General features: G+C 38.9%; 1 protein-coding gene and 1 non-coding gene across 2 annotated transcripts; one reads left to right on the top strand and one right to left on the bottom strand.

Moving 5' to 3' along the window:
• The first annotated feature begins 1,241 nt into the window (after nucleotides 1-1,241).
• On the top strand, nucleotides 1,242-1,323 carry TRNAS-AGA. The gene has a single exon. It is a non-coding gene; the product is annotated as a tRNA-Ser (tRNA).
• Nucleotides 1,324-2,086: 763 nt separating this feature from the next.
• LOC116011291 lies at nucleotides 2,087-10,200 on the bottom strand. Its single transcript, XM_031250844.1, has 7 exons — nucleotides 9,824-10,200; nucleotides 8,161-9,729; nucleotides 7,175-7,315; nucleotides 5,264-7,016; nucleotides 4,629-4,915; nucleotides 3,603-4,453; nucleotides 2,087-3,525 (listed from the first exon to the last, which is right to left on the bottom strand). The coding sequence occupies exons 2-7, from the start codon at nucleotides 9,622-9,624 to the stop codon at nucleotides 2,274-2,276; spliced, it is 5,748 nt and encodes a 1,915-aa protein (XP_031106704.1). The 5' UTR covers nucleotides 9,625-9,729; nucleotides 9,824-10,200; the 3' UTR covers nucleotides 2,087-2,273.
• Between the last annotated feature and the right edge of the window lie 2,422 nt (nucleotides 10,201-12,622).

Raw genomic sequence — 12,622 nt, forward strand, 5'->3', positions numbered from 1 at the left:
TATGTATTTTAAAAAAAAAAAAAAAAAAAAAAAAAAAAAAAAAGAAGCTAGTAAGTATGTATGTGACAGCTATTGGTTAGAGATAAATATATTGATTTGGGTGGGATCCAGTAAACATGATTATCGTATTTGAAGGTTACAAATTTAATTTTTGTCAATATTACAGTATCTTATAACTAATATGATTCAACCACCTGTCGCGTCCAATAATGGAGGAAGACATGAATTGCTTGTTTAAATAAGCAAGCTTAGGTAGTAGAAATTTCTCCAGATCAGATTAGGAAATATTGACACTAACTTGGCTGGATTATGAGTCTCGAATGTACATTCCATGTAAAAGTTTGTCGTTTAGGCCTCTCTACCCCTGATTCCACGTTACATACATTGAACCAGTAATATCTTGAGGATAGAAATGCAAATAGATTTAAAAAAACTAATATTATTTTCAAAAAGAAAATACATTTTGTCCCTTATGTTTTTTAATAATTCATATTTCTCAATTTTGTCACACTATATTTAGACTTCATGAATTCACCTCAAAATCCATAAAGGAGGTAAATCCTGAGCTGCTTAAGTAATTTCATTATGTTCTCATCGTTTATATACTTATGCGCATAAGAAGTCATCTCACTATTAATTTCAATGTGGTTTGAACCTCACTCTACCACTGAGAGTAAAATTGAATGTTGATTGGTTAACTACTTAAGCATGTCATTTTCTTTGCTAATTATAATCCTTTTTGAAATTTGACATTCTATTTTTTTTAATTTGAATAAATTCTCTCATTCAATTATCTAAAATATTGTGAATTTAATCCCTCACAGTATGGTACTCTCAAATTCCATTAGTAGTTATATTTATAATAAAAAGTAAATGTAAGTAAAATTCTATTAATAGTTAGATTTATAATCAAGAACAAATTATTAATTATATCTTACTTCTTTTATGCACTTACAGATTATTTCAAAGTTTATATTATCAATTAATAATTTATATTCTTTTATAATTATTTCCTATAAGAATATGTAATTTTTCATTTATTTTTATTATGTAATATTACTATCATTTTTGTTCATTGGGCATTTTTTTTATCGCACATTGCATTGTGTTTATAACTAGTACTATAACATAAATATATAATCCCATTTGAAGTACTAAACAGTAAACACAATAATTGTCATGACAATAATTGCTAGACCTAATATAAGATTATAGATAATTACTATCAAAATAATAATTGGGTGGACGTGCCGGAGTGGTTATCGGGCATGACTAGAAATCATGTGGGCTCTGCCCGCGCAGGTTCGAATCCTGCCGTCCACGTTTTCATTTTGCCTTCCCAATTCTGTGTTAACTAGTGGTCATACTGGATATTTCCTTTTGCCACCTCCTTCATTCACAGAAATAAAATAAAGGACAGTATTAGATAGATCTATCCACGGGTGATTGCTACATAGCCCCATTGTTATATCGTGAATCAAGGTATAACTTGTAATATAGACATTGGTTCAACACCACATCATTTCAAGTAAGCATGATTAGAAATTATTCACACATTTCACTGCACACTCTACCCATAATACATTTATAAGATAGGTTTGCCTATGTTATGTATATTAAGGTTTAGTTTTATGAATATATAGAACAAATATTATTAATATAATACAAAATGAATGTTATTAAATATGATGCCTGTAGTACTATGTTTATGTATATTAAATTTTATTTTTATGAACATATAGAAGAAATATTATGAATCTATTAGATGTATATGTTAATAAAAATAATTTGGGAAGTGTGATTGTGTAGAAGAGACTCATTCATCCTTAACTTGATCAAGAGTTCGATCCTTGGCCTAAGTATCAAGCAGGCCAGCTCAAAAGAGTTACCTACTGTAACACTTTTTTTTTTTTTCTTTACTTCCATCTCTCTTTTTTCCACCTCAAGTCCTCAACCACAAACTCGAAGAAAGGTCAAAAAATCAAGCAAAATCCACAATTGGAAATACCATATAAACTTACTGTTCTAAGACCTGCATATCTACTGGACATCATAGACGACATTACTACTATAACCTGTTCAGATATTCATGGAATTCTCTATCCTCCTCTATATATATATGGGGTAATAATAAAACAAAAAAATTCTGATGAATGAGTAAAGTATAAGATCAAAACTCAATTCAGAAAACAAAATTTTTGATTTTACATCTGAGACTGAAGTTCCATCCAAGATAGATATTTTGCTACCCGCATAAACAAAATCTGCTTCTATCAATTTATGGCTCTTTCCCCCCCTTCTATCCACTCTATAAGGGAATGAAGGCATAATTTCTTAATTTCGCAGTGGAAACAACCATCCTTACATCTCTCTAAATTGGTTAGTACACCATCTCTAAATATATATGCCCTACCATCTCCATCTCCATCTCCATTCTCTGAACTCTCACACCCATCCACTTCTCTATTTACACTACTGTGACGACTACACTCCATCATCTTCAACCTCTTGTCTGAATTTTCAACTCTGTCCTTGTGCTCAAACTCCGCCTCCCCCTTTTTATCAAATGAACTACAATTTTCTGTCACCAACCACATTCTAAGAGACGAATGAAATTTTGCAGATAACGCGGCCACAAAATCGTAAACATCCTCTAACTTGCACTCTTTTCCTTTAAGTCCCCACTCGTATCTAAGCACTTCTCGTAATAAGTGGTGAAGTTTCTCCAGACACCCAGTGCAGCAACCAAAGAAGCATACAAGACCAGAAGCTTTTGGAAGATCAGTAGCTTTATTTGAACAGCATGCAACACCATCATGAGGCTTTCTCTTGTCATCTTCGAGAGGAAGATTATTTTCAGGCAAGGACAAGCCGTTCTCCAGATTAAAAACAACTTTTCTGTGAACAGAGATCTCAGTACCAAACCTACCATCCGGACCACAGGGGCCATCCTCTTCATCTTGAATATCAATAGATTTTTGCTCTGCATGTCCATTAGAGTGTATTTTGGATCCACAATCTTCACCTTCATGAGACACACTAACAGTTGCAGTGCTCGATTCAAGAGTGACCCCATTCTTCAGAGAAATGGAAGTGTGTCCAACAGTCGGAGAACGCTCCATATCCACCAACTGGGAAGCTTCATCTTCTCCAACTGCAACCACACATACTTCATCTTGATCACCAGAATTACCTTCTACTTGCACACCACTATGTTCAACATTTTTAGTATTTAATCCAATGGTACTTGTAACATTTTCAACCAGTGTAGAAGGGTCCATGTCCATCGACTGAGAGGCCACCACTGTACCTGATACATCTTGATCACCTTCTCCTTCCAGACCACTATGCCTGTCATTTTCAGCATTTAATTCAAAGGCACTTCCTTCTACTATCCTTGCGTCATGCAATGTTTCATCACCTTCCAAACTAGTATTCTTTGAAGGGTTAGATTCTTCCAAATGACGTACACAATTAACTGCAGAGTTTGCTTCTGGACCTGAGCGTTGGGTGTCCACCTCTAAACTGAAACAAAGTTCATTCTCATTAGATGTGAACAAGAAATAAAAATGTGACAGACTAGTGGCTAACTGGAATCATACCTCTGAAGCATGTAAAGCCAGCTACTGAACATGTCATCAAGATAAGCCACTTGAGACAAAAGACGGCTGAACTGATACCTGTCCTTCCCACCCTGAACTTTGTCATTAATTTCTGCAACTAGAAGTTCCAGAACTTTCCGAACATCAGAAGATACTTCTCTAAGAAAAGCATATTTGCCAGTGTACGCTGACAACCCAATCGCTATCAGGCCTCTTACTATACCAGAATTTTCTTTGCTTTTCATATTGCTGGTAGAAAGAGAAACCTCTTTCACAGAGTTATTAGGACGAAGAATACACGAATTGAAAGGCCAACTTTTCCAGTGTCCATTTAAGTCAAAAGAAGGACCATCTTTTAACTTGGAAGTGACCCAACAAAGTTCAGCAAAATGAGGATATCGCAAAATTTGATAGCCAAAAGTAGTAATTGCTGATAACAAGTTTGATTTCCCTTTTCCATGTTTATTGTTAGGGGCAATAGGAGTAATGGGGTTTATGGAGCATTGTTTGCCTTCATGCTCAATTGCTGTTCCAGCTTTGGTGTCGGGGCATGTAGATCCAATATTCTCCATGGTTTCATCATAATCCTTGCCATTTTGAGGGACCATATGGACATGATTGGCATGATATATCAACTGAATGAAGTGTTGAGATAAATCATTACACAGTCTTGCTGCAAATAGATCAACTACTAGATCAACATTGAAACTTTCATCAAGCTGTACAGAAAACTGTGGCATCACTGGCATGGAATCCCCCAATGGAGTTGAGAGAGACTGATCCAATTTCTGACCTTTGAAGTACTGTCTTATCCTAAAAGGAAGTTCTTGAAATGGCATCTCTGACGTAGCCTATTAAAACAGAGGAAGGATGGGGCTAAAGTGAGTCCCTTTTCACAAGTCAACTCCAGAGTCGAGGAGATTTCTTAGTATTAGCTGAAGCTACATGAACTAATTATCTACCAACTAAAATCTGAGGGAAATATAGCTTTTTAATCATCTAAGTTTTTAGGAGAAACACACATACCAGAATAGTCAAGGATGTAGAAACACCTAAGGTTTCAACCTGCTCAACAAAGGAGTTCCAGACATACGACACCTCTCTCAGTTCACGTCTGGACTCCACTTCCGTCATATTAGCAACAGGATAGTTGTCTCCATTGCTGATTTCCTTGAGGGATTTCTCCTCAAATGACTGAGGCTTCACTGACAGAGAAACACCCTGAGCTTCACAAACCTGGTAATTGGTCTCCACAGCCCATAAATCCAATCTTGGCATATATATCATGCAATTTCCAACACTTGCACACCTCACTGCCACAATAAAGTGTATTGTTCATCAGTTTCTTCAATGAACAAAAACTGAACCAGCCATAATTACATAATTCAGAATACAAATGGATTATAACTTTCAAGAAAGAAAAATGAAGCTAATAACAATGACTTTACGATGATTTTAAAGGTATGCTTTCTCTTTTCTTAGACAGTCTTTCTTTCAAAAGATATGAATTGACAAGTGCTGCTTATAAAAAAATGAATTGCAAAGCACTGTTTATATAACAGATAAGAAAAATGAGAGAAAAGAGAAAAGGAAATTTCTATGAATTTTATGAATGTAAGGGGTGGAGAGGAAGCACCAAAGTTACACAGTAGAGCACATACTCAGTATCCATGTCAAGCCCTGTATAATATCTCCATGTCCTTCTTGTGAAATAGTAGCCAGATCAATCTTTTGAATATCAGTATTACCAACAAAACAATGGAGAAGACAAGAAGCAAGATGCCTCTGACCACATCTTGGATTTCCAGAAACTAATAATCGGAATCCAGATTTCTTTCCCGATATATTTTGGACCAAGCTAGCACGAGCACCCATATGGTGAAATTTGGAATGTCCAAAAGTAGAGTGATCATCATCAATGTTCTCCTCTAAAATAGCAGAAGTACCAATATTAGAATCTCGAACCAGAATACTGGCACGAGAGAGGTGATCCTCAACTTTGCAGTAAACATCTGGTTCTTTAAGCAAGTCTTGAATGTATAACCACCAATTACCAGTGAGAGCTTTCTTTTTATCCAATGCAGAGATGAAAACATCTTTTACCAATGAAGCAGCTTTAGAAAGGCGGTCCGGTAAGTAGAGGCGCTCATCCAGATAAAGGGAGACAAGCAATTTACAAAGGGGTTGGGAAAGACAAGGAAAAAGAAAGGTATGAAGAGGTGCTGAAACCACATCATTCACAGTCATTCCAGCTTCTCTACGTGAACATGGAGGTGGTGCATGTGTTAGAGCTTCCAACCAATCCTGTTCCTCTACAGTAAAGATGGGTAGGGGAGAACATTTAACATCAGGCCCTTTCTTTGAGGCTGCAGAGAGATACTGATGCAAGGGGAAGCTCCTCTTTAAAGCAACAATGACAGCTTGAGTACAAAGGGCCTGAAGATCAGCACCAGCAAATCCCACTGTTTTCTTGGCTATCCATTTGAGTAAGGGTCCAGAGACAGGTTTAGGCCATTTCTTTGTGTGTAGTGAGAGAATTGCTTCTCTGTCCTTCACTGATGGCAATGGAAAATATATCTCCCTGTCAAATCTCCCAGGTCGTCTTAAAGCTGGATCAACAGCATCTGGACGATTTGTGGCCCCTATAACAACCACTGACCCTCTAGATTTCAATCCATCCATCAGGGCAAGCAAAGTGGACACCACTGAACTATGTGTTTGATCCTGCTGCCTAGTGCGGCAAGGAGCCAAGCCGTCTATCTCATCAAAGAAAATGATAGAAGGTTGAGATTTTTCAGCAACCTGAAACAAAAGTCTTAATTGCCGCTCAGCATCACCAACATATTTTCCCAAACAATCTGCTCCTTTACGAGCAAAATATGCTATGCGTTTATCACCTCGAGCACATGAACCAATCAGTGCACGTACAACTAAAGTTTTACCTGTCCCAGGGTATCCATGTAAAAGAACCCCCCTAGGAGGTGTGAGTCCAAGACTGCTAAAAAACTCAGGGTATAACAGTGGTAAGATGACCACCTCCTTCATGCACTGGATGACATCTTGAAGCCCTGCAATGGATTCCCAACCTTGAAACTGAACCTCAGTATCAGAATTAGAACCTCCAATGTATACAGGAGAAATTCTTAACAAATCTCGATGAAGCCTCTTGCTCTCACGTTTCAAAAATTCTTCATCCTCCCCGCAGTTCTCCAACCATTTCTCTTCAGCTTCAATATCCTTGCGCAATGCATCATTAGATGTCTTTCTCAGCTCCAACTTCATCTTCTTAACTTTCATTTTCCTTAGCCGATGCAGATATTTACTTCCATGGGGTTGGAATAGATGTCGATGATCAGTGCAAGCTATGAGAAACTTGCGATGATCAAAGATGCAACCAGTGGCTCGTGCACACGGCTGCCAAATCAAATAACTTCCCTCAGAAAAATCTAGCTAATAAAGTTCGTGAATAACCAAACCTTTAACTGACAGTAAAGGACAAAGAAGAAAAGATAGATGGATGCAAGAACAAGGGAAGGCCAGAAGGGGGAATTGTACTTAAGAATGAAACTGACCAGGTGGTAGGTTCTTGGACATCTATCAACACGGCATCCAATAGTTGCCCCAGGCCTCCCACATCGACTGCATTTCAAAACCCTTCCCCTGCTAAGTGCTGCCCTAACATTTTTCATGCATCCCAAACCAGCAAAATAGACCTGAAAACAAACAAAAAGAGCAGAAACAATTGAAACATATTGACATACAGTGCCTAAAAGAGAAGAAATGGTAATTATGAATGCAGAGGCAAAAGCATTTAAGAGTACAAACAGTATTTCAAAAAAAAAAAGAGTACAAACAGTAAAAAATGATCAAATATGTACACAGCAGGAAAACTGGCAAGTAGGAATGTGGGTTACTTCCTACTAATATTACCATCATAGAGCAACACATGGCAAGATAATATGTTAAGCCCTGATAATCTTTAAACATACGATATTAGTTTACATACAGCAAAGTTGGTGGCAGCCTAGAAGTCGTTAAACTTTGAATAAAAGAAACACAAATACATAGATGAATGAGAAAGGAAGAAGAAATTATCATTACTATGGATATACCACAAAAAAGGGAGGGATCACTGCCCAAAAAAAAAAAAAAAGCTCCTTTAAAATGCAGGGCTTAGAAAGGAATCTTATTTCTATGTTTGTGCCAAAAATGGCATGCTGGTCTGTATCCCTTTGTAATATGGGCATAGCGCCTCTTTTAGGTTATGGCATATGCAAGAACAAAACCAAAAAATTCTAACTTGTAATGTCTTGCCTCTAGCTTTCCTAAAAATAAATAAATTATAATGAAAAGAAGATATTCACTCTTAAAAGGTTGCAGACCAGGGCAACAGACAACTCAAAGAGTGATAACTTTATTAAAGACTGCAGTTTGGATGTAACTTTTCTGATTGTAAAAAATCTATACATAATAGAAGTATTCATCAAGCAGACAAGATGAAAGCATGATTGGATATAAATAGAATAGAACATATGTGATATCGCTCAGTGAACCATACCTCTGGACTCCATACAGCACATTGCTGATGAACCCAAATTCCAGCAATACCAAAACGGTCATTTATGGGGCCCAAGAGGCGTCCAAGCCAGCTAGGTTCATCACCAAATCCATCCCATACATCATAATTAGGTTCCTCAGAAGTGGAAGACTCACTGTGTGCCTCATTATCACTTAGAACCCCATCCTGTACTAGTTTTCTGGGAGGTTTTCCATCTGTACCACCTCCACACAAGCCACAATGTCTTCCCTCTTTTATCTTCCGCTTTCTTGTAACATGACTAACATCAATCGTTCTCTCATTTGCTAGAGGTTCACGGGAACTCTTACCCTTCCTTTGGTAGAAGATACTGCAATCTACTTCATCTTTTGCTTTTTCAAGATATCCTATTTTTGCTTGTTTATCTTCATCTCCATTAGCATCATCTTTTACATTTTCATCTACAATAACAAAGTCAACTTCTAGAGCATTTCTTTGGTCACCTGATCCGCAGACATGCTTTTCAATTGGCATATCCTGCTCCATGGATTCCACATTGTCAGAACTCACGCATTGCTTGGACTGTAAGCACATTTCTACTTTGTCCTCTTCTTTATAGATAGTTGGCGAGGGTGTGTTACCATTCTCTACTCCCTTATCACTTTCATCGTTCTGTGGCAAATCTTCCTCTTCATTCACTTCTTCTAGCACCTCTTCCTTATTTAATGAATTTTCTTTTTCTTGATTCATTTCTTCTGGCACATCTTCCTCAATTATCAATTTGTCATCCTCTTCATCCATTTGTTGTGACATCTCTTCCATAATCACCAAGTCTTCATCATCCTCCGTACTACCACCAAGATCAATGTCCAGGTGCTCACTCTCAAAGGCATTTGAAGCTTTAATTCTTCCAGGTCTCTTTGACTTAACAATTGTCAATTCCCCACGTACCTGCCTTTCTTCACCATCATCAAACGGTTCAGCCTCCATCTTTGATTTGCTTTTGAACTTGCTAAAGTTCTCAACAAGCTTCCTTCTACATGCTGGTGAGGACTCCCCCTTCCCTCTCGAAACAGAACTTGCATTTGTACTCCTGGATCTCAACCTTGTTCGCCAACCACCAGTATCTTCAAGCAGATCCCTTGATGTTGAACACGGCATCTCAAACTGGTCATCATCTTCTTCTCTCTTCACACCATTCACCCCACCCCTTTTGTCAACCTTTTTTCGCTTCTTTGGAGGAGGCGGGGACGAATCAAGTAGAACAGGAGCCTTTCGGACCCTAGTGCTCCGCCTGAGCTCCAGTTCATCCCCTCCAGCATTACTGGACTCATCAAGCTCCTTGCTTTCAATCGCACTATGACTCTGAGTATATGCCCTATCACAAATAGCATCTAGCCTCTTATGTTTTTTCTTAGTCCTAAAATTTCCAACTTTATGATCCTGCGTTTTCCTCTCAACCGACGTTGACTGCGAAAATCGCATGACAACCACCCCCGAGCAATTACTCTGTTTTTAATAGCAATCTGGAAAATCTGCTAAAATAGCAAAATGGGGATTGAAACCCTAACTTTTACTCCAAATTGGCATCTGAAATCCCATAAATTATAGAGGCAATGAGGAGATTAGACTTTTGAGTGATTGACCGATGGATCAAATAGTATGAGGAGAATCAGAAAAGAACCTGAAAACCATGGATTCCAAACTGAACCTGGCGCTCCTTTCCTGGTTTTCTACGGTTCCGCGAAGACCGGTCCTTGTTCCGCAGAGATTTTCGTCTCGAAAAACCCTTTTTCAACCCTATCCTCTCTCTAGAATGCTCTGATTTTATCCTTGTGCGCGTATCTCTTTTTTTTCTCAGTAGCTGTTGTGCAGAGAAGAAGAAAGCCAATAACCAAGGCGGAGGCAAAGAGAGAGGGTTTCGTACTGGGGAACGGACTGGGGCTCGGGTTCCTCAATCCACGCGCGGAAGGAGATCGTGACCGGCACGGGCGATGTTGAACGAATAGCAAACTTGAAGGACGTGGCAGGCTCTCGTTTTGGCGTGGGTGCGTTGGCTACACGCCATTGAAGGGGATGGTGGGGGTGTGAGTGGAGTGGGTTGAGCGGAAATATTTGTAGATTTTTCCCACATAACGTTACCGCCAAATAGGTAGGGATTTTCATTTTCTTTATACGGCGTAAGCAACGTGGAAATTTGAAAATTGCACACTTTCAATGATTATTATTTCCGTGACATGCACCTCGCTTTTCCAAGCGAAATTTATAAACCAATTAGGCAATTAATACACAAAGGGTAACATTTGTGTGATACCGTTTCACGAGTCTCAATAACATAAAATACATATGAGAAATGATTCTCACCCCTACAAAAATCCATACAATTTATAATCGGGTGTTTCTTTAAAAAAAAATACTCTTTTAATTAATCGCAAAATGTCACATCAAGCTGGTAAATGTAGGGGAGTGTAATAATATCCAATAAATATATTATTTATGGACTGGTGACTCAACTAGTGTCGTTGATGATACTCTATCTTTAGTTTCCTTAGTCTCTTATGATAAATTTTATCTCTGTAACCAGTTGAACTGTTCACATGGACATATATAAATATTCTCTCACAATGAGAAAAACGGATCTCACTTTTCTTAATAATAATAATACATAAAGAAAAAACAATGAATACTTGTCTAATGGTTCAAGTAATTCATTAATTCTCATACTATTAAAAGAAATATTAAATTTAATCTATGATTGTATTCATCATAAGTTAGGTATAGTCGTATAGATAATAAATAGGGAAAAGGGTCAAATAGGCCCTCGAACATTTCATAAGAAGTCAATTAGGTCCACGAACTTTTAAAACGTGCAATTAGACCCTCAAACATGTCAAAATAAGGCAATGAAGCCCACGAACAGGTAATTGACCTGTTATTACCGGTCATTTGGATTTTCCAGCGACCGGCGACACTTTCTGGCCATCGACGACACAATCCGGCGACCGGCGACGACCGAATCGTCGCCGTCTCCGACGAATGGCCGCCTTCTCCGTGAAAAAGGCAACCAGATCTGGTTGCCTTCTTCACGGAGAAGGCGACCAGAAATGGCCGCCTTCTTCACGGAGAAGGCGACCAGAACTCTGGTCGCCTTCTCCGTGAAGAAGGCGACTAGATCTGGTGGCCTTCTTCACGGAAAAGGCGACCACAGTTCTGGTCACCTTCTTCACGGAGAAGGTGACCAGATCTTCTCCGTGAAGAAGGCGGCCATTTCTGGTTGCCTTCTTCACGGAGAAGGCGGCCATTCGCCGGAGATGGCAACCGGGACGATTCGGTCGTCGGCGGTCGCCGGACTGTGTCGTCGGTGGCCGGAAAGTGTCGCCGGTCGCTGGAAAATCCAAATGACCGGTAATAACAGGTCAATTACCTGTTCGTGGGCTTCATTGCCTTATTTTGACATGTTTGAGGGTCTAATTGCACATTTTAAAAGTTCGTGGACCTAATTGACTTCTTATGAAATGTTCGAGGGCCTATTTGACCCTTTTCCCTAATAAATATTAATCTTGTACTATGTCTAAATAATATTTACATATGATCAATGAATAAATACATAAAGTCCAAGTAAAATGTTTGGTGCCTAAAACTAATATTGGACCCTTTGAAACGCGAACGTGGTGTGTGGGTTGAAAGGCTAGGTAGTGAACCACACCTGACCAATAGTGATGTTAATGAGAGAATGGTGATGTCTAAATGGAGGCAATATGACCCTTTTATTGGGTATGGACACCTATCATCGTTGCTAGATGTGTGGCTCTGGTTCCTCCCCCACCTTGTATAAACATGTATCCCACTACTTGTTATACCATACCCCTTCTTTTCCTCTTTTCGCACCCCTCCATACCCCTTCATGCACCCTTTCTTGTCGCCTCACCTTCATCGGCCTTGATGGTGTGACAAGACTTGCTTGACCCCCGCCAGCTACGACTCGGCTTGGGGAGTCGGATGGGCCCTTGGCAGGTCACAACCCCCCACCCATGACAGTCATATATTCCTTATCCCATCTTGTGAGCCTACATCCCCCTCCTTCTAAGATTAGTATCCTTTCACCCCTTTTTGTAAACCTACATTCCCCCTATTTCCAACTCAATAGTTTTCCACCACCTCTTTGTGGGCCTACATTCCCCCTCTTTCCAAGCCCAATAATCTCTCCTTATAGATCTACATTCCTCCTCATTGCAAGCCCAATATTCTTGTCCTCCTTTGCCATTTATACTATGTGGGTAGAGACTTGCTAGTCCAATATGCCCATGCCTCTATCAATCTATATACTATACAATTGATCAATTTAGTCCATTTCTAGTCTTCTTTTTTTTTTGTTAATCTTTTCCCCTTCTCACATGACAACCCTACACTTAGGGCATGTCCTGAAAATCATGGAAAGTGTTGATTTCCCATGTTTGGTTCACTGGAATTTATTTTCCATGGG

The sequence above is a fragment of the Ipomoea triloba genome, chromosome 2 (genome assembly GCF_003576645.1).
Source record: "Ipomoea triloba cultivar NCNSP0323 chromosome 2, ASM357664v1".
NCBI classification, from domain to species: Eukaryota; Viridiplantae; Streptophyta; class Magnoliopsida; order Solanales; family Convolvulaceae; genus Ipomoea; species Ipomoea triloba.